At 52.4% G+C, this 24147-nt stretch overlaps 2 protein-coding genes across 9 annotated transcripts in view; both read right to left on the bottom strand.

The window, feature by feature from the left end:
* The window catches only part of TEAD4 (TEA domain transcription factor 4), a 68678-nt gene extending 58573 nt beyond the window's left edge, over positions 1-10105 (bottom strand). The window contains exons 1-2 of one of the 3 annotated variants that reach the window (XM_057556170.1): positions 9974-10105; positions 9393-9507 (exon numbers count right to left, since the gene is read on the bottom strand). The gene's annotated coding sequence lies outside the window, so the exon portion shown is untranslated. Of the gene's footprint in view, positions 1-9325; positions 9720-9973 lie in introns of those variants that run through there. The other 2 variants (XM_057556169.1, XM_057556171.1) reach the window with 2 other exon arrangements.
* An 8595-nt stretch (positions 10106-18700) lies between these two features.
* TULP3 (TUB like protein 3) overlaps positions 18701-24147 on the bottom strand; it is a 37175-nt gene continuing 31728 nt past the window's right edge. For 4 of the 6 annotated variants that reach the window (XM_057556708.1, XM_057556709.1, XM_057556710.1 and 1 more), the window contains 3 exons: positions 22195-22293; positions 21653-21824; positions 18701-20617 (listed from right to left, as the gene is read on the bottom strand). In XM_057556708.1, coding sequence (XP_057412691.1) covers positions 20484-20617; positions 21653-21824; positions 22195-22293 — 405 coding nt within the window. In that variant the 3' untranslated portion in view covers positions 18701-20483. Of the gene's footprint in view, positions 20618-21652; positions 21825-22194; positions 22294-22402; positions 24004-24147 lie in introns of those variants that run through there. The other 2 variants (XR_009009729.1, XR_009009730.1) reach the window with 2 other exon arrangements.

The following is a 24147-nucleotide window of genomic DNA, read 5'->3' on the forward strand; positions in this document are numbered from 1 at the left end:
CGGGGTCCTTATGACTCAGCAATGAAAGGGAACTAACTTCTGACCCACACACCACCTGGTCGAAGGGGGCATTCTGCTGAGTGAAGTCAGCAGAGCCCAAAGCTACACGCTGTATGATTTCACCTGACGTTCTAGAAAAGGCAAGACCACAGCAGCGAGAACAGATCGGGGAGGGCAGGGTGGGCATGGGGCGAAGGGACTGCAGCGTGGAGGAGCCGTCTGGGGAGATGGTCGATTGTGGACCCTGACCGTGGTGGCGACCACCCAACTCCGTGCATCTGTCAAAGCTCATAGGACTACACATCACAAGGAGTAAACTCGGCTGCATGTAAATTAAAAACAAAACTTTTAACAAGTCCTCCTTATTCTACCCAGAGTGCCCGGAAAACTGACCATGTTCATAAAGTCCCTCCTCTAGTCATTTCATGCCCACAGCCCTGAAATCACTACTTTTTCTCTCTTCTCACAGATATTTCTCCTGCCCTCTTCCTTCCTCCCTCTCTCCTTCTCTCTGTCCCTCTTACACATGTACACACTCAGCTGTCAAAAACCTAACATCCTTCAAAGCCAGCTCAAGTGCCTCTTCTTCCATGAAGCCTTCCCTGACTGCTCCCAGCCCCTTCAGGATGAATCCTCTTTACCAGGCATCCCCTCCGCACTTGCCTGTGCTGCTGCTGCTGCTTCTTCTTTCCTTCTTTCTTTCTTTCTTTCTTGGCCGCACCGTGCAGCACGCGGGATCTTAGTTCCCCAACCAGGGATGGATCCCGTGCCCCCCGCAGTGGAAGCGCGGAGCCCTAACCCCTGGACCGCCAGGGAAGTCCCTGGTCTGTGCTTCTCATTAGCCCTTCTTGCACCCCGCAGGCTCTCAGCGTTCACTACTCAGTCCGTCTCCCCTGCTAGATCGCACGCTCCTTGAGCACTTGCCACGTGACCTCCGCTGCACCTGGCACACACTGGGCACACCGTGGGTGCTCTGTGACCACTGAGGGCAGGTGCAAGCAGAGGGGGCTAATGCCAAGGAGAGCTGGCGCTGCTGCGGCTGACGGAGCTCCGCGGGGGGTGTCGGAAGCACTCAAACCTCCAAGCCAACACGAGGTCACGCGATTTTCCAGGACGCTTTTCTTCCTCCTTGCCACGAAGCACAGCTCCGAGCCCCGAGGAGACAGAGGCTCAGGACACACCTGTTGAGGGACAGGACCCTGTCCCATCATCGGGGGCTGGCATTTCTCTCCCAGGAGGTGGCCCTCTGTGCAGCAACAACCGATCAGCCCATCTGATCTGAATCCATTTCACTCTGTAGAACTACAGGCGCTGGCAGGGACCCCCCAGGGACCACGGGGCCCCTCTGTGGCTGGGCTTTCCCAAGCACAGCACTGCCTCTCCAGGGGTTAAGGACCAGTTATAGGTCATTTACCTGATAAACACTTATACAGTGTTTAATATGTGCCAGGCAAAGAAACCAAGCACTTTACAGATATTGCCTAATTTAATCTTCACATCAACCATATGGGGTTGGCACTGTTATTAGTATTGCCCCCATTAATAAGAGGGGAAAATAAGGGACTTCCCTGGCGGTCCAGTGCTTAGGACTCCAGCTTCCACTGCAGGGGGCGTGGGTTGGATCCCTGGTCAGGAACTAAGATCCCGCAAACCGCGTGGCTCGCCCAAATAAAAAATAAAGGGGAAAATAAGACACACTGCAGCCTGGAAACTTGCCCAAGGCCACATAGCTGAAGAGCAGCAGGTAGGGGCTTCAAACCCAGGCAGGCAGGCTGGCTGTGAACCTCTACTGTCCAAACACTGGCCACGGCTAGTGGGCACTTGAAGCGTGGCCGGTGCAACAGAGACTTGCCGTTGAGTTAAAACACGGGCTGGATCCCAACCCTTTTTATGAAAAACAATGTAAACTATCTGATTAATATTGTTTTACTATTGATTACACGTTAAGCGATAATATTTTAGACACTGTAGTTTAATAGAAAATATTATTAAAATTCATTTCACTAGGGAAGGGTAGGGGGAAGGAACAGTTAGGGAGTTTGGGATTGACACGTACACACGGCTATATTTAAAATGGATAACCAACAAGGACCTACTGTATAGCACAGGGAGCTCTGTTCAATATTATGTTAACAACCTAATGGGAAAATGTATAACTGAATCACTGTGCTGTACACCTGAAACTATCACAACATTGTTAAGCAACTATACTCCAATGTAAAATAAAAAGTTAAAATAAAAATTCATTTTGCAAGAGGGAAGAGATATGGGGACATATGTATATGTATAACTGATTCACTTTGTTATAAAGCAGAAACTAACACACCATTGTAAAGCAATTATACTCCAATAAAGATGTTAAAAAAAAAAAACTAAAAAAAAAAAAAAAAAAAAAATTCATTTGACTAGTTTCTTTTCGCCTCTAAAACGTGGCTCCCAGCTCAGGTACAATTTCACATTCCCAGCGGACAGCACCGGCTCCGGAGTCTGTACTCGCAGCCGCTACCCGACGCCGGGGCATCTTCCCCTGACCCTGACACCCGTCCACTCAGCTTGCACAAGGGTGACACGGGCCAGGCAATGCCGCCCACACCTCCCCGTGCTGCATCTTCCACCCGCTGGGACACTGCTCCTTCCCCCACATCTCAGCCTCACCTCCGGCAGGATGGATCTCCCCGAGGGTCAAAGTGGGAAAACACCTCCCTCCTCGCCTAGTGGGGTCCCCACCTGCCACATATGGAGAAACTGAGGCCAGGACCATAAGGGGGAGGCAGAGGTCCCAGAGGTCATCCGATCCCACCTCCCATCCAGCGCAGAGACGTCCGGCGAAGCATCCCTAACCAGTTCTGCGCAGAAACAGAAATTCTGTGTAGTTCCACCTGGTCCTGCCTCCTGAAATGACGGATGGATCTGTTTTTCCTGCAAGGAGGGCCGCCTCCTGGGAGAGAAATGCCAGCACCCACCCCCGCTCCAAACTCGGCTGAGATGCTCGAAGCTCAGTACTTCCTAGGTCCGGTGTGTCCACCCTCCAAAACCAGAGGAGGCTCCCAGTGTGGCCGGAGCACTGCACTGGACTCAAGCCTTTCTGACGCAGGCTCCGCACACCACAGGGCCCACGGGGAAGCGCGTGGCGGACCCGGGTACAAACTCCAACCCACCATTCATCTCCATGTAGCTTCTTCCTCCTCTGTAAAGGAGAGGTTAAAAAAATAATAACAAACCCCATCTCACAGGGCTGCTGTGAAGATTAAAAGAGAGATGTCGAGAGAGATGTTTAGAATAACGCCTGGCATCCAGTGGGCACTTAATAAATGCTCATTTCCCTTCCCCTTCCTTCATCAACCAAAAACCCCAAGTTTTTTTTATCCCCCCAAGAATGGACAGCAAGTTCCTATTCTATATAATTGATATTCTGAACTTAAATGCAGGATTTTACACGTAAACTTTTTAGGTTTCATCTTGAGATAAGAAGACGTGTTTAATATTGCTAGATGTCAAGTTATTTTGAATGGCTAAAAATTGAGAACAATTTTTTTTAAAAGTCCAGTACAGCACAGTTAAATAAGGTATTGTCATATGATGTAATATTATTCAGATCCTTAAAATTACGGTTTTCAATAATTTATATACTCACTCTATAGTATAGAGTAGTTTAAAAAAACAGAATAGAGTATAATTGCAATTATGTTAAAATATATAGACTTGCACGAACACAAGTTTGGAGGGACATATACCAAAATATTAACGGTACTCATCCCTGAGTTGTGGCACTATGTACCATTTTATTTTCTCCTTTATATATTTCTTTATTTTCCCGGTGTTCTATAATGAGCATGTATTAATCTTAACTGAAAATTTATTTTAATTTCAGGGTTCTGCTTAATCTCAGCATTCTAGTCAATTGAAATGATTTTGAATCCTGGTTCTGTCATCCAATAGGCTTGTCATCCTAAACATGCACAGAACTGATAGAGGACAAAGCCAAAAAAGATGTGACATACTATCACTAGAGACCTCAGCCCAGGGTGACGTGAGCTCAGTACCCAGGGTGGTCTTTCCACCGGCTACAAATCCATCTTACTGCTGCCATCAGCCAGAACACACTCAATTCTCCTGAACCCAGATTAGGTGATTTTCCCACGACTTGGTAGAGTGAACCCATGTTGGCTACAACTTCATTTCTGATGTCCCCACAGACTGTATGTTCAAATATCTGACCTGGAATTTGGCCAGGGATGGATAAGAAGCTTACCAGCCGGCCATTTCAGGACCCCGGTCTTGCCCCCTTGAAGAGCTGAACCAGGACAGCATTTGTTACCCTGCCGCCCTCACCTCCTCCCAGACCCCAGAAGCTTCTCTCAGGTCCCCAAAACACGATCTGTGAGAATCTGGCCGCCTGAGCTCAGGAAAAGCGACTTAAGTGTGGTCCAACGCACCTCGTCCAAGGCTGGCCTTAGCCCTCTCACAGGTCTGCTCTTCCCTGACAAAGATGAGGGCGTGGTAAGGACGCTTCACCTTGGAGACGCCAGCTGCCCCCCAGCCTGTCCCCGTCGTCCTCCTGCTCTGACTGTAGCTCAGAAAAATCCCTTTCTGTCGTCCAGCTGACCCAGGCCGGCTGCTTCCCCACCTGGAACTCTGCCCACGGCCCAGTCAACTATTATTACTCAAGGCTCAACGCCAAGATGGCCATCAGCCGGGGAGGAACAAGACCGGTCTTTTATCCTGGCCGGGACGATTCACGCAAACATCTCGGGGGCTTGAGGGAACGGAGTGCAGTTCTGGCAGGGGTGGGCCAGACCAGCAGACACTGGGACACCTCGGCTGAGAAGACAAAGCAGAGGGTTCAGCCAGAGGATGGGCTTCAGCAGCTCAGGCTTCTCTGAGTCAACAGGGCCCCTGCAGAGGAGAGGCCCACCCTGTGTGTCACCGGCCCCTCCCCAGTGCCCTTTGCACTGCCCCCAACACCCTGCCTTTCCTTCAGGCCGGATATGCATCCCCTCCCCCACGAGGGTCACCCAGCCTCAGCGCAGCTCCCATTTCCTGCCCCTGGTGACTCCTCTGAAGTCTATTGTTCGTGTGAAGTTTGGGTCAAAGGAAGCCGAGTCCCCACCCATGGGGGCCCGCCCACCCTCAGCAGTCCACACTGCAGGGAGCCGGGCCCATCTTCCTGATGTATTGAAGGCCGGAGGATGTTGGGCAAGGCCCTTGGGGGCTGGGATTCTGGTGGAAATGCTCCCAAAGGGCCAGTCGCTCCAGCTGAGGGCTCCAAGCCCATATGCCTAGTATCTACATGGAAAAACCAAAAGCGTGCGAAGAACTGTCATTTCAGAAGCGGTCAAGGCAAAGCTGGAATGAGAGCCTAGGAGCTGGAGACTGTGCCTGGCTACACAGCCCTGCCCCACCTCCACCTGGGCCCCTGAACTGGTCACACCCTAGGGGAAGGGGGGGCCCCCCCGGACAGCAGCTGTTCAGCTACAGTTTCAGAGCCTTAAAGGGAGCTGTGGTCCCAACTCCTGCCAGCAAAGGGTCACAGGGGGCAAAGGAAGGCAGGCAACCCGGGCCTGACATCGGCTGCAGGAAGGCACGGGGCGACCACGTCCTCCACTGCCACTGGGAAGAGGGACAGGAGCTTCAGATAGGGATGGCTCTGTGACAGTCACCAGTGCAAGGCCGGGCTGGAAGCACATGGAGGCTGCGGCACTGCATACCAGGGACCTGGAAACACAGGGGGACCCTTCTCCACCAGCAGACCCTTGAGGAGAAAGGAGAGTGCATTTTAAAGACCCTTTGAGGGCCCCGCCCCTTCCAGAGGTCATTCTCAGATTCCAGGGTTCTGCACTTTCTGCTGGAAGGAGGGGAGTATTTCTGCCCCAACGACTTTGAGCCACAAGATGGGAGACATCCCCAGGCACAGTGCGCTAGCCTCCATGCCTGTTAGACGAAGGTGGGCAGGAGTCTGGGCATTGGGACCCACAGAGCAGGAGACGGCGCAGGAGACAGAATGGGCCAGAATGGACCAGGGTGGACTCCAGTCCCAGCTGTGCCACTCACCAGCTGTGCGACCTTAAGCAAGCTACTGTCCCACCAGGGCTTCAGTTTCCCATCTTTATTTTTATTATTTTTAAAATTTTTATTGAACTATAGTTGACATTTACAACGTTGTATTAGTTTCAGGTGTACAGCAGAGTGATTCAGTTATTTTGTGTGTGTGTGTATATATATTCTTTTTTAGATTTTCTTCCATTATAGGTTACTACAAGATACTGAATATAGTTCCCTGTGCTATACAGCAGGTCCTGTTGTTTATCTATTTTATATATAGCAGTGTATATCTGCTAATCCCAAACTCCTAATTTATCCCTCCCCCACCCCCTTCCCCTTTGGTAAGCATAAGTTTGTTTTCTATGTCTGTGAGTCTATTCCTGTTTTGTAAATAAGTTCTTTTGTACCATTTTTTAGATTCCACATATAAGTGATATCATATGGTATTTGTCTTTCTCTGCCTGACTTAACTTCACTTAGCATGATAATCTCCAGGTCCATCCATGTTGCTGCAAATGGCATTATTTCATTCTTTTTTATGGCTGAGTAGTATTCCACTGTGTGTGTGTGTGTGTGTGTGTGTGTGTGTGTGTATATATATATATATATATATATATATATATATATATATACCACATCTTCTTTACCCATTCATCTGTCAATGGACATTTAAGTTGCTTCCACGTCTTGGCTATTGTAAATAGTGCTGCTGTGAGCACTGGGGTACATGTATCATTTCGAATTACAGTTTTCTCTGGATATATGCCAGGAATGGGATTGCTGGACCATATATTTTTAGTTTTTTAAGGAAGCTCCATACTGTTCTCTGTAGTGGCTGCTCCTCATCTTTAAAATGAGCGAGTTAGGTGCTGACATTAGAGTTCACTAATGTTCAGCAAGTTCACCCTGGGGTCAAGGCAAAACGGTAATTAGAACATAGGAGTGGGAGACCCTGTGCTCTGCGGTGACAAAGCCGGGCTCCCACCTCCACCTGGGCCACTAGCAACCCTGGTTCCTAAGTCTGAGGGAAGAAGCCTGTAGGGCCCAAAGCGCTCAAGCCATCTGGCTAAATAAACATGAATGGCAGGGCAGGGTTTAGCAAAGGGTGTTCAGAGAAGTTCCCAGGAAAAAAGGGGTTCTATGCTGAAACAGGCTTAGGAAACACTGTTTGCTGCACCTCTGGCTGTGCCAGGCACGGTGCGAGGTGCTCTGCAAACACTGAATTTTCACCACCAACTTTTCCGATAGATACTAATGAACTCCTCCCATATTACTCATCAGGAAACCGAGCCTGAAGCCTTAAAGGTAGCGAGTAACTGTCAGGATTTATACCCTGGTACGTGTGACCCCAAACCTGAACCCGCTCTACTCCATCTTTAGACCAGACGCCCTCGAAGCCCCACCCACACCCGGCCTGAGCCGGTGAGGGGGGAGGTGGCCCCCAGCAGCACACCTGTGTCCTCAGGGTGCGTGGAGGAGGGACGGCGAGTCCCCACCCCCTGGCAGTGTCTGGTCCCTTCCTTTCAAGAAGCCATAAACATTATGCCCACAGCATCTGGCTGTGAGAATGAAGAAAGAACTCGATAAGGGGTCGGCCTGCGTTCCCCCCACCCATCCCCACCACGTGCTGTCAATCTCACACTGCGGCCAATCTCCTGGGCATTGTGGCTCTCGCCCTACCCAGCTCCCTCCTCTAAAATGTTTCACATGGTGAAACCCCAATGGAGAGAAAACAGAAAGCAAAGCAGAAAGGAAGAGATGGGGAAACAGAGGTACCCACAAGGTTCTCCTCACAGGTCAACCGGCAAATCAGAGGCGGCCTTCCCTCCCAGGCTGGCACCAAAGCATCTTTGCAATGCTCAGGACAGTGCCTCCTGGTCTAGCAAGTCTTCAAGGAGGCGGATTCTTCCATTTGACTGCCCCGGCAGCTCTACGGAGAGCTGCACCAGGAGAAAGTAGTTCGATTCCTCCTTGTTCTTGGGGCCAAATTTAAAAGCACTGTCTAGACAAATACTGTGTGATATCACTCACATGTGGAATTTAAACAACGAAACTAGTGAATATAACAAAAAAGAAGAGGACTCACAGATATAGATATGAGCAAACATGGTTACCAGTGGGGAGGGGGCGGCGCAATTTAGGGGCGGGGGAGGGGAGGTACAAACTATTGAGTGTACCATAGGCTACAAGGATGTGTTGTACAACACAGGGAACATAGCCCATATTTTGTTGTAACTGGAAATAGAAAGTTGCCTCTAAAAATTGCATAAAATTTTTTAAAAGTTAAAAATAAATAAGTAAAATAAAAGCACTGTTTACACAAATCTCAAGATTCAAAACGGTCTCTTCCTGGGGGGTCCAACCCCACAAGCATCCCCAAATCTCACTACTGTCACGGAAAGACAAGAATCTCAACTTCCCTTAACTTTCTGCCCAGGCAGAACAAAACCGACCTCCCTAGAAAGACAGCTGCCTGGAAGAGGCAGGTGTGGACAGCTTCCTTCCAGCTCCGCGGGTCCAGGGCGAGTGGAGCCTGGGGGCCGCACACTCCCACAGCCAACTACTCCCGTACACACACCACCAGGGACACTGTCTCCTGCCCCCGCTTTGGCAGGGAGCAAGGACAGTCCCGCCCAGGAACAACGTCCTCGCGGGGAAAACGCACACTGAGAGACGCGGCATCTCGCAAGTCCTCAGAGACACTCAGCTCTCAGAAAAACGGCACTCTTAGCGAGTGGAAACGCGCTCCCGTTCGACACAAACAAATCCGCCTCCTGGAAGCCAGGTGAGTCATCTGTGAGCCGGTGTCACCCTCACATACACTCGAAGCTAAGGAGGCAGGACAGCCAGACGCCACGTGAACTCATCACTTACCCTCCGGGTCTGGCCCGAACCCCCTGACACACGAGTGCACGGAGGCGCGAGTCCCGGGTCGGCCCACCCGCCGGGGAAATATCCGCTTCGGGGTCTGGGAGCTCTGCTCCCCAGACTCGCTGGTCCCCAGCGTAGAACGCACCAGGCTTCTCAAGCCCTGGGGAGCGGGGACCTTTTGCGGAGGTCCCCTCCGCTCTCGCAAAGCCTCGGCACTGCAACCGCCAGGGCACCCACCTCCAGGGCTCTCCTTCCGAGCCCGAGAGGCGCCCAGCAGAAAAGAGGCGCGAGTGCCGGGTCTCTCCTGCCGCCGGCGTCCTCGGCTCCGCCTCCGGTCCTTTCGGCTCCGCGCGCTCCCCTTCACCCCCCCACCCCGGCCCTCTCGCCCACCACGGCCCTGCGGTCCGCGCGCCTCCACGTGCCCGACTCGCCACCCAGTCCGGTCCTGGGTGAGAGCTCCTCCCGCGCCGCCGCCTTACCGGTCCCAGGGTGCGGGGAGGTGGGCGGGCGCGCCGGGCCAGTCCCGCGGAGTCCGCCCCGGCGCCGCTCTTCCAGCCGCGGCTCCGCTGAGGTCCCGGGAGGCCGGCGAGGGAGCTGCAGGGACGACGCGGGGTCAGCGAGCGGAGACCCGGGCTCCGGACCCGGGGCAGATCCGCTGGGCGGGGAAGAAGGCGGGTCGCGGGACGGAGCCGACCCCGCGCCGTCCCGAGCCCAGCTCGCCGCGCCCGGCGCGCGGTAGTCGGTGCGCGGTAGTCGGTGCGCGGGGTCCGGCGCGCTGTAGCCGGTGCGCGGAGCGGGGCGGAGCGGGGCTCGCGGAGGGAGGAGTTTTCCCAGAAGGGGACTGACGGGAAAGCACGGGCGATCCCTATTCCTGGCGGGGTGAGTCAACGGGAGAGGAAGGGAGCCGGGGGAACCGAGCGCGCGCAGGAGGGCGGAAGGGAGGGAAGTGGGAGAGGGGAGACGGGAGAGGGGGGGACGGCGGGCCCGGAGCGCAGGTCCAAGGCCGGAAGAAGAGAGCGCCCGGGGAGCGGCAGAGGGGCGCGGCGGCGTGGCCACTCACCTGGGGGACGCGGCCGCACGGCGGAGCCGGGAGCTGCGGGCCCTCCCCGCCCCCGGCCTGGGGTTTGAAAGGAGGAAGCCTGGAATGTGAGGAATGAGGGCTGGAATGAGATGCGCGCGGCCGAGGGCGGGAGCTGGAGGGAGTGGCGGCCCGGCCCCGAGCCCTCGGGGAGGAGACTGGGACGCGGGGAGGGGCCGCGGGCGCTGGGCGGGCGGCGCCGGCGGGGGGCGGCTGCGGGGACTGCAGGCTGCGACTTCGGCGTCCTGCTTCGGCTTCGGCCGCCGCCCCGCACACGTGCTTCCCCTTTGATCTCGGCCCAGACTCTCTTCCTCCTCCCCTGGCCCGGCTTCCCGCCGGTCCTGGCCAGCCCCCCGCTCTCGGCCGAGGCCGGAACCCTTCCCCCTGACCCGCGGGCCGGCCTCTGGCCTCGCGCCCGGCCGTCAGCACGCCTCTCCCTCCGCGCCGGCCCCGAAAGGACGGGCGAGGGCGGACGTCCGGCGCGTGGGCAGCTGCTCCCTTCCCTGCGGTGCCCACCGGGGACCCCGCTCCCGGGCCCAGGACGCAGGAGCTCCGCGCGCACACGCGTGCCCTCCCCGCACGTTCCTTTCAGCCGTTCCCTTCCGCCCAGCGCGGACCTGCGACGCTGTCACCGCGGAGAGCGGCGCACGTGGGGAGAGGATGCCCGAAGTGACGGGCGTGGGGCGCGGCAGGAGACGCGTCTAACCCTAATCCCGCATCTGTTATGCGCCCACCGGACACTGTGAAAATAGTGAAGGATAAGGCCTCAGCACCTGCCCTCTCAGAGCTTGCCATTTAGCTGGGAAGACTCGGTCTGTGGAGGAGCATCGCCAGAAAGTGGGGAGTCTGGGTCTTAAACACGCCAGGTGGGTTTAGTCTCGTGATGGATGACAACAGCGGTGCCAGTTGTGGAGGTCACTGTATCGCATTTGGGCTGTATCACTGGGCTTCTGTTTGGAAGTCTTCAGAACACACTGGCTTAATGCGGGGTGTAATCACATACCTCTATCATCCACCTTGTTGGGAAGTTGAAACCAAAGGACTTCTGCCCTTTTCCAAAAATCAGATCCAACCTCAGCCTTATCTCTTAACCCTGTATTGTCCTGGGGTCCAGATCTTATCTCCCTTACCAAACAGAAACTTCCTTGGAGACACAGTAAATGTCCAGTTTATCTTATCTTTCACCCAGCTCCAGCTTGGTGCCTGGGATAGATAAATGCGTAATAAATGTTAAGTTAAAACCAAAAAAAAAACAGAAACCTACTACCACAGAGGATCTTGAAAGTGCTATAAATGCTGAAGTTGTTTCCAAGAGAGGTGTTCCAAAGGTGTTTTGAGTGATCACAGTATCACTGGACAAAGTATCCAATCTCTTAAGGTGAAGACTTTGAAGGAAGCAGGTCTCATTTGGATATAAATTCTGGTCTGCTTGTTAAATGATGCTTCACATCAGGGCTTGGTCACACCTCATCCACATGAAAAGTCTGCAGCGCAGGACAGTGTGCAGGCACCGAATGATGCACAAACGGTAAGCACTGGCTACTTAGTGTAACAACCATTTGTTGTGTCCGTGAGCTTTGAGCACCATAGGGGAACCCAAGGGAATGCACAGTGAAATCCAAGTTGCAGAGGCGACGTGCTCTAGCTCTTGAAGGGTAAATGAGAGTTCGCTGAATTGGGTCTGGAAGACTCACTAAGGCTGGTAGCCTGTACACGAGGGGAGTTTAGGAAAAGTCTAGTAAGCTGGTGTGGCTGGAGAACAGGAGGCGGAGAGGATGGATTACAACAGCGGTGCCAGTTGTGAAGATCACTGTATCCCGTGCTGAAGAGGGGGCATCCAAAGGGCCCTTGAGACACAAGTGTGACATAATCGGCACCTCCATCAGAAAGACCCCCCTCGACTAGACTGCAGGTGTTAGGGCTGGATTGGAGAGTCAGGGTAGTGGTCCTGAGGCTGAGGATGAGGGAAGGGGTCCAGGAAATAGTCCAGAAGCAAAATCAACAGAAATGGTGACTAAGTTGGCTGTGAGGTGAGAGAGGAGACAAATATCACTGAACTTTGACAGCTGAACGATTGGTGGTACCATTAACAAAGATAAGAACTCAAACAAAGAGAGGACTATGTTGGATTGGAAGGTCAGTCCAGCTGGACTCAGAGGGGTGGGAGGAAGGTAGGACGGAGTCCCTTGGAGACAGGAAAGCAGCCTTCGGGCAGCCCACTCAGCACACACTGCTGAGAGGGTATTTGGAGATCAGACTGGCTTATTCCCTCCAGACCCTAACTATCCAAGACCATAAAGGATCAGAACCTCAGCCTCCCACAGGCTTATAGAGAGCTCTGTGCCTTCAGGAATCTCCCGTTCCCAAGCTGTTGTGGTCATTCTGGATAAAGGAAAGTTCTTAGAAGTCCCAAAGGTGAAAGACAGACTGTGATTTTACACACATGCCTGCCCTTTCAGGGGTATTTACATTTCTCAAGAGACAGGACTCATTTGTTGACCTTCAGGAATGAATCTCTTGGTGGAAATATTTCATGTCTGGATAGAGCTAGAGAGATGCACATGGCTCCCCTCAAATTACACCATAAAATCCACACCTCACCTCACCTCACCTCCTCGTGATCCCAGCCACTTTACCCGGACCCACAAATGGATCCTGGTCGAGCTTCACAAAAGTTGTGCGGAAAGAAGACGGCACAGGTGTGGTCAGAGCTGGGTTTGATGTGTGGTGGCTATTTGTGTTGTTTATTCTCCAAAATCAAAGTCAAAAATCATATTAATTACTTTTATCATGTGTCGTTTGGTATTATTTCCATTCCTTTAATAAATTGTTTTCAACCTACATGGTTATAGTTAAATTATCCATATGATACCCTATTAAACAAATTCAGCCACATCCATGTGATAGAATTCTTTAGAGTGATTAATAAGATTTTAAAAAATAAACCAGACAAGTGTGCATGACATAATAAGTGGAAAAGCGGATTTTAGAAACAGTGTGTACAGGATGGTCCTGTTTTATTTATTTATTTATTTAGGCCACACCGTGCGGCATGCGGGATCTTAGTTCCCCAACCAGGGACCGAACCCATGCCCCCTGCAGTGGAAGCACAGAGTTCTAACCACGGGACGGCCAGGGAAGTCCCAATCCTGTTTGTTTTTTTAAAATTTTTATCTTATATTAGAGTATAGCTGATTTACAATGCTGTGTCCTGCTTTTGAAAAATAAATGGAAAAGTATCTTACAGTGAGTATCTCTGACAGGTTGAAGATTAAGGGACCTTCTTTCTCATTTTTTAAAAATCAATTTTTTTTTTAATCAATTTTTAATTTAATTTATTTATTTTTGGCTGCGTTGGGTCTTCGTTGCTGCACACAGGCTTTCTCTAGTTGCTGCGAGAGGGGGCTACTCTTCATTGCAGTGCGCAGACTTCTCATTGCGGTGGCTTCTCTTGTTGTGGAGCAAGGCTCTAGGCGTGCGGGCTTCAGTAGTTGTGGCACGCGGGATCAGTAGTTGTGGCTCACGGGCTTAGTTGCTCCGCAGCATGTGGGATCTTCCCAGACCAGGGCTCGAACCCATGTCCCCTGCATTGGCAGGCAGATTCTTAACCACCGCGCCACCAGGGAAGCTCCTCTTTCTCATTTTTTGTTCTCTATTTTCTATAACAAACTTGTACTTCTTTTATAATTGGGGGGGTAAGGGGTGGGATGTGACTGGAACTATATATCTAACCCTGCCCTAATTTTTCCACATCTTAAAAAAAAACCAACACCCACAACTGGATTTAATAGCCTAATAAGAAGTTAACAAGGGCAGAATCCAGGAAGGATTATTTCCTAGGCTTTAGGTAAAAGGAAATATATTGCTTTTGAAATATCCCCAAAGCATGCCCCCTCTTCCTGGGCTTCAAAAGTAGGATGCAGCTGACTCGGTGCTGGGGGTACGGTCACTGTAACTGCAGGTCCTATTCTTTTCAACCCATGCACGCTGTGTTTCTTTCTTTCTTTCCTTCTTTCTTTCTTTTTCCGGCTGTGCCACACGGCTTGCTGACCAGGGATTGAACTCACGCCCTCGGCAGTGAAAGCGCAGTCCTAAGCACTGGACCGCCATGGAATTCCCTCTATTTGCTTTTTTTTCCTTAAGAAGACTCTTCACTCCATACCACCTGAACTGCATCTTGTGTTTTGAAGGACAAAACAGACCGACCTTTACCAAAGCTGGAGTCTTTCATTTCATCTATAGAATAAAAGCGGTCTGTGACTTGAAAAGCATCATATTAATTCTGTTATCTCTTCATCCAAGAGAAATGTGGACAAGAATAGACTCCAGGTCTAGCATCTAGGGGGCAGTGTGTGCTAGGGGCTGACTTGTCATCCTCACCCCACCCCCCAGTTCCTTATGTTGAAGTCCTAATCCCCAGTGCCTCAGAATGTGACTGGATCTGGAGATGTCTTTACAGAGGTGATTAAATTAAAATGATTAAGTTTAAAATCCAATCTGCCTGGATTAGGGCCCATCCTAATCTCCTTATAAGAGAGATTAGGACACAGACTTCTCACAGAGGACACAGGGAGAGGATGGCCATCTGTAGGCCACGGAGAGAGGCCTCAGGAGAAACCAAACCTGCCTACACCTTGATCTTGGACTTCTAGCCTCCAGAACTGTGAGAAATAAATTTCTGTTCAAGCCACCCAGTCTGTGGTACTTTGTTATGGCAGCCCGAGCAAACTAATTCAGTGTATTTCCAGACTGACACAAAACTCTTGGTTTCTGGAGCCCAGAGGGTGAAGGCTTCTCTGTACAGTTCTCAGAATTTCTCTGAGGGTCCCAGGGGGTCTTTAGGATCCGGATATCCAGGAGCTTCCTGGAAAAAATCAAAAGGGGGGAAAGGCTTCCTCCAGCCTAATTGTTAAAAGTTTCATTTTCAGTGACTCTGATACAAAATTTTGAAAATGAAAGTTAACATAAGTCATATTATGTCCCTACTGGGGAATTAAACTAATCCGGGTTCAAACAACAGCTCGGCCAATACTAATTATGACCTTGGGGACCCTTAGAGTCTGGGCCTCAGCCTCCTATCACTCATGTTTCCATCCCACGTTGACTGAGCATGTGTGATGTCCTTGGCACCGTGCCAGGTAGGCGCTAGGGATGAACAGAAACATCACAGCCCTGCCCCCAAGCTACTGACATTCTAATGGGGAAGCTGGACAAGCACAACTTCCCCAGGGAATGACACCTGGTGAGAAGAGGGTTACATTTTCGGAACCCGAAGTTGAGATTTCTGTGGACCCACGTTCTCTGACAGAATATTCTGGAATGATGAAGTGTTCTTTATCCGTGCTGTCCAGTATGGTAGGCACGAGCCACATATGGCTACTGAGCCCTTGAAATGCAGCTAGTTGACTGAATTTTAATGAACTTTAATAGTTCCATGTGACTAGTGGCGATGGTGTTGGAGAGCACAGCTGTCGACCATCCAAAAGGAGATGCTTGGCGGGCAGGTAGATAACACTTGCGGAGTGAAGGGGAGAACTGAGGACTGTGGAGACACCAAGAATAAAAGTGTGGGCATTCCCTGGCAGTCCAGTGGTTAAGACTCGTGCTTCCACTGCAGGGGTGGGGGCTTCATCCCTGGTCGGGGAACCAAGATCCCACGTGCCACATGGCACGGCCAAAGGAAACAACAAAAAAGCAAGCTACTGAACCAAGTATATAGTATGCTACCTTTTGTGCACAAAGAGTGGGAAATTACAAATACATTTTTATTTTTGCATAAAGAAATACTGGAAAGATACACTGGAAACTAAAAGTGGTCAACTATAAGAGTACAGGGCAAGGGAAACAAGAAGGGGACAGATATGGGAGGAGGCTTTAATTGTATAATCTTAAAAAGTGTTTTAAATAATATGAAATTATTACTATTTAAAATTTGTATCTCTCTCTCTCTCTGATACAGAATCACAGGAGACTGACCAAAGGCAAAATCAGGACGTATTTTTAGGGACATCCTTGTATCTTACCCTGATGGAGTCTGTCCTGAGCATGCGTCAGTACCCTAAAAATTGCATTTAAACCCACTCTTAAAATCTTGATCTAATTGCCAGCCCCCCTCTGCCTGTCACCCTCCTTTCGTCTCAGACCATCCTTCCTTCCTGACCTTCCTGCCCCCAGACTACGGAAGAGAGAGAGAACTACTGATTATTCTTGGAGGCCTTGAAAATCTCAAGGGACGGTATCTGGGTAGATAGTGCTTAACCAGATGTTAAAACCCTGAGGCTTGAGAAGCACTATATTATCCCAAAATGTGTAATAAAAGGTTGGACCAGACCAGGAAAAGTCCCACTGCCACCCTGGCCCACCAGCTCTACCCTGTACGTGGTACACTCTTATTGCACCCGGCCTCCTGGGCCTCAGCCTTGCCCTGTGCAAAGGAGCTTGGGCCTGATGGACCAAAGGACCTGGCAGAGCCGGAGAAAATCACGGAGGCCCCTATCATATTTGAAATATTTCAGAAACTTCCATTAACATCAGGGCTACTTTTCTTGTTGTTTTGCTTTGTTTGTTTGTTTTGCCTAGGCTGTCCCTTCAAGTAGGAAAGGAGAGATGGGTACAAAGTAAGGAAGGTGAGGTAGGCTCAGGCCTGAGACCAGAACGCAAGGTATGTTTAGTTACCCAGTAAAGCCATGCTGTTTTTCTTTCCTCTCACCAGAGTCCCTGGAAAACCACCTTAAATTGCTTTATGAGCATTTATAAAGCATTTTGCATAGCTGCATGGCTAAAAAAGTCAACCGAAATGCATTATCCCATTTTAAAACAACATTAATAAAAATGATAATATTGATATTTGCCCCTCTCCTACACCAAACGCCTAGGCATTTGGGGCCAGAGCCCACGCGTTCTGCCTGGAATTCCTCCACTTTCTACACTCCACAAATGCTACTGTTCCCAGACCTTCAAGAGAGTCATGACAACAGGGTCCACTGTGAAGTCGCCTCATCTGGGTTTCAGAACCTGCGCGCATGTGTTAATGCACTTGTAATGTGCCCCCTGGGTCAGTAGGTGGTGCCAGGGAGCGGCCCGCGGTTTCGGGAGAGCTTGCCTGAAAACCGCACTGACCGCGGCATCCCCATGCCCGCACCCCCGGTTTTTGGAGAGGGAAGAGTAGGTAGGACCTGTGAAGAGTACACACTGACTACAATAGCTAGGAGACCGAAGCGGGGAGAGGGGGCAAAACTAGCCCACATGCACCTGGCCAAGAAATGTGAGGGGCGGGGTAGAATCTAACCAGTCCTGGGCCAGCCCCCGGCGGGGGGTCTACGTGGGGAAGTTTAGGAGGACCAGGGGCTGGAGGCGTGGCACACGTGGCGCGAGCACACGGGCAGGAGCCACTCTGAGGAGGGGGGCAGCTCGCAACGCCCCCAAGTTTTCTCTGTGGAGCAAGATGCAGCCAGCGGTTGGGAGGGGAGGCTTCCACAGCGCGGCCACGCCCTCCCCCGGGGCGCGCTCCCGCCATTCCAGTCTCCCCTCTCTAGGCCCTTAGCTCCAGCCTCCAGGGGCTCCTCCCCAGGCCTCTCCAGCTACGAACAGCACGTAGCCGTCCAGGAGAGAAGCAGAGACCTCGATCCAAAACACACTCGGGAATTCCGGGTGGCTGCCAGCACTCTTATCACTCAGGAACAGGAGATCAGGTAACTCAAAACCTCTCCATCTACAGAGGGCGCACGTTGGCAAATCACTGGCAGGAAAAGGGCCAGAACCCAGGGACTCTGAGTTGAACCGTCACTTTATTTCTGCACCCGTGCTGCTGTCTAAAGGAAGGGAATTGGGAATTCCCTGGTGGTCCAGTGGTTAGGGCTCCGCACTCCCAATGCAGGGGGCATGGGTTCCATCCCTGACTGGGGAATTAACATCCCACAAGCCAAAAAAGAGAAAGAAACAGAAAGGAAGGGAATTGATTCTCATTCATTCCTTTTTCTCACCTACTAACCTTCTAATCAAAAAGAGCTTTTTGCCGTCCTGTTTAGACGTTGAAACACCACTTGCTGGTGTCTTTCGTATCAACGACCATCGATATTCCTGGCCACTGAAAAGTGCATAAAACTGTGTTGCAAATAACCTGTTTGGCCATAAAGAATCACGTGGAAGAGAAGCCAAGCCACAGAAATCAGACCGACTCCGGCTCTCGTCCTGCTCTTTGGGCTCTTCCCGCCTCCTTCCACGCCACTCATCCATCCCCGTGACACCGAGAGCAGGAAGGCCTCAGCAAGACCTGTGAACACACTTTTCTCAACTTGTCCGTATAAGGAAGATTTAAATGTGAACACTTAGAGGTAAGACATGGGGTCCCTGTCACTATCAGGTATTTAATTTGCTCTGCGGCTGAATCAGGAAGCAACACCAATGCAGCTGACCCAGGAGGCTGACCGGTGCAGGAGGCTGACCGGTGCAGGAGGCTGCCCTCTGGCACCCCTGCTCAGCCTCAGCTCCGTCATCTGCCCAGGACACTCTCAGTGCCGCACACACGGTGAGTCTACAGTCTCCAGGACGCAGATCCCTGAGTCTGCAGACCCTGCTCTACCTGGATCAAAACTTCGGTGATACCCACTTGGCTTCAAAGAACTGTTGCCAAGCGATGGAATTACTGTGACAGAACATGATGGTAGGAGGCATGCGAGGGACAGGAGTCTGAAAGAAGAATGGCAACACTCACGTTTTTATATAAATCCTTTTTTATTTCTGTAGCATACAAAAGGTATAAATATGATTCATGTAAAACCGATCACCTGCACACTCAAGCAGGAAGGACATGAAGCTGGGGTATGTGTCTGCACCAGAGCGGGCAGGAGGAAGCAGGGTCAGATCCAGTCCCCCCCGGCCCCCCTTCCCCAGACACTTCATATTCTCCAACAGGAGACGAGCGAACAGCCTTCCATTTTCAGTGTCAAGTCGGTGGTCCCGCGGGCCTGGCGGGCACCTGAGGAGTGAGGCACTTGAGGGGAAGCAGCCGTGTCAGGGCAGAGCGGGTGGGACCTACCCATGGGGTGAGCCGCGGGCTGCTCATCCCCCGGGTCTCTTCCCTTCCCGCTGCTATTTGATGTGGAGCAGGGACAGAAAGGAAGTCCACAGAAGGGACGGGACGAAGCGAAAGCCGCCGATGCCTGGCCCCAGGCGGGCAGACAGCTTGGCGCACGAGGCCTGGAAGGTGACCGACGCCAACGCAGAGCTCACGGTGTTCCTGGATGCACGCGGAGGCCGGGAACTAGCAGCAGTCATGTGACTTGGGGAGAGGCTAACAATCTGAACGACTCAGCAAAACTCTTACGAGCTGTGAGGAAAAGTGACAGGACGTGATCCGCCAAGGATGAACCAGGCCTCAGGGGCTGACGACACTTAAGCCAAGAAGAGAGGCCCAAGCTCTGCCAGCCAGGCCCTGTCCTCGCCCCTCTGGGCAGTGACAACGGCAGGTTCCACACACACTGTTCTCTCTCCTCCCACGCGGGCTACAGGTGAGTCTGCACTAACGGCTCCACAGTAACCCAGCGGGGACGCACTCCTGGGCTGAAGATGGTGAAGGCCTCTGTCAAATCCCTCTCAGTCGTAAGCAGACAAGGCCACCTCTAGAGGTTATGCTTCCAGCCTACCCTGCGATTAAGACAAGTACGTAAATTGCTCGCATCACTGATCGCAAACTGGGCCAGAGCCACTCTGAGACTGCAGCCAGCCGGCCGGCCCTAAGGGAAGGGGGACCGTGACACGGTGCCTCCCGAGCTGAGGGACGGCGGCACCACGCTCCCCCAGAGACGGCAGAGAGGAGCGCTTCTCCCAGGGCACCCCCCGTGGGTGAGGAATGGTCACCAACGGTAAATGACACTCTGGAAACCACTGTGGCCAAAGCAAAGACAAGGCTACGTCACAGCGGGTGAGGCCGGGTGCTGCTTCAGCTCCGACCTGCAGGCCTGCACTTCCTGGAGGCACCGTCCCCACTCAGGTGCTCTCACGACACGGCCGTCCTGGAAGATGGCCAAGCCCACAGGGGGCAGAGACACCCTGCAGCCGGGACCGGCCCGCCGCCCACTTACAGTAAAACTCTGCAGACCTGGAGACTAAAGGTAATTCAGGGAATGTCCCTCTCTGAAAAGTTCTGCAAAAAAAGAGACCCAAGTACTGGAGTGTGAGAAGCTGCTTCTGGCTGCAAGTTTCCAAGAACGGGACTCTGACCGCTGGGCGGTGACGTCACAGTCACCGCGAGCTCTGGACAGTCTCTCACCCGAGTCAAGCTGTGACCCCTGACCAGGGCTGTGAGACCCCAAGAAGGGGTGTGTGTGTGTACATATATGTGTACACACACGTGTGCACATCTACATACATACTTTCAGGGACCATTCCAAAAGGGGGGCCTGTCACTCTCCGTGTCCTGGGCAAGCACAAGGGCGGCGGCTACGTGCTCCAGAAAGCTCTGCAGAGAGAAAGCACAGCGCCTGCCCGGCTGTCATTCACAGGCCAGCTTGCTGTCGAAGCTGGAGAGCCCGATGGCGAAGGCCTGGAGCGCGCACAGCGGGTAGCTGTAGTCCAGGGTGAACACGTCGTCGGCCACACGTCCAAACTGCATGACTATGTAGTCCGCTAGAAGCAGAGAGAGATCAGGATGTCAGGAGGTAAGGAAGACATCCTCCAAATAGGTCTCTAAAATGGGAAACCCTCAGAAAGATGGAAGGAGGCCTGACCAAGAGTGCCTGCCGAGCACGACCAAGGCTCTTCTGCAACTCCACTCGGCTCCCTGCCCGGACCAGCAGAGAAAGGCAAGGGGGCGCAGCGCAAACTCCGGGGGGGGGGCCGGAAGGGCAAGAGGCAGAGCAGCGCAAGCTCGGAGGAGGGGGGGCCGGAAGGGCAAGTGGGGGGCAGCGCAAGCTCCAGGGGGGGCCAGAAGGGCAAGAGGCGGAGCAGCGCAAGCTCAGAGGAGGGGGGGCTGGAAGGGCAAGGGGGGGCAGCGCAAACTCTGGGGGGGGCCGGAAGGGCAAGAGGCAGAGCAGCGCAAGCTCGGAGGAGGGGGGGCCGGAAAGGCAAGTGGGGGGCAGTGCAAGCTCCAGGGGGGGCCGGAAGGGCAAGAGGCGGAGCAGCGCAGGCTCCAGGGGGGCCGGAAGGGCAAGGGGGGGCAGCGCAAACTCTGGGGGGGGCCGGAAGGGCAAGAGGCAGAGCAGCGCAAGCTCGGAGGAGGGGGGGCCGGAAGGGCAAGTGGGGGGCAGCGCAAGCCCCAGGGGGGGCCGGAAGGGCAAGGGGCGGGAAGCGTAAGCTCGGGGGGTCCGGAAGGGCAAGTGGGGGGCAGCACAAGCTCGGGGGCGGGGGGGCGGAAGGGCAAGGGGCGGGCAGTGCAAGCTCCGGGGGGGCTGGAAGGGCAGGAACTTTTCCTGAGGAAGGGCCTCGTCCTCTGCCCCCCGAGCAGCGCCCCCAGGACTCCTCCGGTTGCCACAAGAGACCCCTCACACGCTCCTGCCCGCCTCAGCTCAGCGGCTCAGACGGCTGACTGGAAGACTGTAGCTCTGGCCTTCCGAGGAGGTCCTTTCTTTCTTAAATCATGCTCTCCTGAGTAGAACTTCCCACCAATGAAGGGCAATGCTCATTTCCGCATCCTGTCAGAACACCTCTCTTCCTGGGACTTACGGTCGTTTTCGTGGACTATCTGGAAGTTCTTCACAGAGGCCTGAGTGACCCGGCCGTGGAAGTTCAGGACGTAGGACTGGGTGTCGTCGTTCCAGACGGGCGACTTGTTGTGCAGCTCGATCAGGTTCTCCATGGCTCTGTTCTGCCACTTGGAAAGCAGGCTCTCGCGGTCCTGTAGGAGAGAAGTGTGTGCTGAGGACCACCGCAAACCACTCGCCCTCAAGGCTGTGAGGTGGGAGGCAGAGCAGGGGCCTGTTTCCTCCGTTTCAGAAAGTAAAACAGAAACAGAGCCAAAACTAAGCCGGCTCTGTCGGATTCTTACAGAATAACTTAGCGTTTCTCTTCGCAGACCAAGTGGCTGCCAATGAGCCACGTTAGCAACGGCACCTACCCTGAGGGTCTGGAGGGCTGGCTCTCCTGAGCAAGAGGGGGCCGCTCTCCAGGCTGGGTTCGGGAGGAATCAACACTGTTTCCTATTCACCTTGCCTGTATCGCAGTCCTGTCGCTAGAGTCCTTCGTTGATGAAATAAGCTCTTACTTACATTTCGTGGCTGAAATGGGATTCGTTCATGATTCATATTCATCCCGGGGATGATCACAGACATTTTTCTCGGGCCTTTAAATCCGAGTACATTTGTTTCCTGGAAGAGAGGGAAATAAACAGGAACTTGAAACAGAAATGAAGACGAGGCCTCATTCTTTTTTTTTTTTAATACCATGTATTTTCTTTCTGTCTACCTACCTACCTACCTATCTATTTATGGCTGTATCTATCTATCTATCTATTTATGGCTGCGTTGGGTCTTCGTTGCTATCTATCTATTTATGGCTGTGTTGTGTCTTCATTGCTGCGTGCGGCTTTCTCTAGTTGTGGCGAGCGGGGGCTACTCTTCGTTGCAGTGTGCAGGCTTCTCGTTGTGGTGGCTTCTCTTGTTGTGGAGCACGGGCTGTAGGCACACGGGCTTCAGTAGTTGTGGCACGTGGGCTCAGTTGTGGCTCGCAGGCTCTAGAGTGCAGGCTCAGTAGTTGCAGTGCGTGGGCTCAGTAGTTGTGGCTTGCGGGCTCTAAAGCGCGGGCTTAGTTGCTCCGCAGCACGTGGGATCTTCCCGGACCAGGGCTCGAACCTGTGTCCCCTGCATTGGCAGACGGATTCTTAACCACTCCACCATCAGGGAAGCACACAAGACCTCATTCTTAATGCAAGGCCCTCCTGGGCATGTAAAACGGGGACAATGTGGAGAGCACTAAACACTATTCTATTACTTTACTGTAGTTAAACAAAGAGAGACAGAGAATCAAGACCAGGAAAATAAGACTGTTTCCTCTTTTTAAACCTAATTTGAACATCTGAATTTAAAACACTCTATAGGCTTGAAACCCTACTCTTACTCTTTAGCTTTAAGTGAAATTTCAGACAATTATGAGCAAACTGTCCAATTTTGTCATCATCAATAAATATCTATTTCCCAATGAGGACACGGCACTATATGATATAGAGTGAGAATTACAGTTTAAATTAAATAGGACCTGTATCTGGAGGTAAAAAAAATCAAATGCCTGTCAAACCAGGCAGATTATATATGAATAAAATAAGTAGATTAAATACATGGATATATGTGTATTCATATACATACACACAAAGTCATACATAGTTAAAATATTTAATTGATTCTGAAGCTAAGAGAAAACATCTATACATTATGAAGTGTTAAGTCAAATGATTCTCAGTCACTTAGATAAAATCTCATGGGAATCAAGTGATGAGATTAATTCCAACTGATGGAAAGTTGAAACTTTGGGATCAAAGCAACAACTGAGTCGGGTTAATTCCTTCTTGCTTCTTTGACTCCACAACTTCGCATGCCCACTATGCGCCAGGTCCGTGTTCACGTGGAAACAGCAGTGAATGGGACTTTACGAACTGGTAGAGAAGGATGGTGCTGAAGCAGCAGTCTGGGGCAGTAGAGGAAGCGCGGGGAACCGAGGGGAGCAGCAAGCACATCTAGTGTCGGGAGAGACCCCTCTGCCGACCCTGGTGGACGGGCAGAGGCAAGGAGGGGAAGGGCAGGCTCTCAGGTGGGGCACAGGCATGAGAGGAGCAGCTAGAATGCCGGGAACGCACAGGGAGCGCGCCAGCCGGGGAGCCGGGAGGGAAAGGTGCCGTGTCCAGGCTTGATTCTGGGCTCAAGGGGCAGCCTGAGAGGATGTGGAGCAGGAGAAGGGCAGCGTCCGCTGCAGCTGGACCGCTCAGCAGCGGCTGTGCAGGATGAACGAGGTCGAGAGGGCGAAAAGCAGAGACCGGCTTCCAATTTACGGTACCCGCGAGCCAACGGGTAAGGGGTAACGAAGGCCTGCGTTAACACGGCGGCATTGGGAAGAGAGAAGAGGAGATGAGTGAGGGCCGGCTGAAACAGTAAATACAGCTAAACTTGGCAATTCATAAATAACTTGAGTATACAGAAACAAGCTTGGGGGGGGCGGACTGCAAGCCCAGG

Source organism: Balaenoptera acutorostrata, chromosome 11 (assembly GCF_949987535.1).
Source record: "Balaenoptera acutorostrata chromosome 11, mBalAcu1.1, whole genome shotgun sequence".
Taxonomy (NCBI): domain Eukaryota; kingdom Metazoa; phylum Chordata; class Mammalia; order Artiodactyla; family Balaenopteridae; genus Balaenoptera; species Balaenoptera acutorostrata.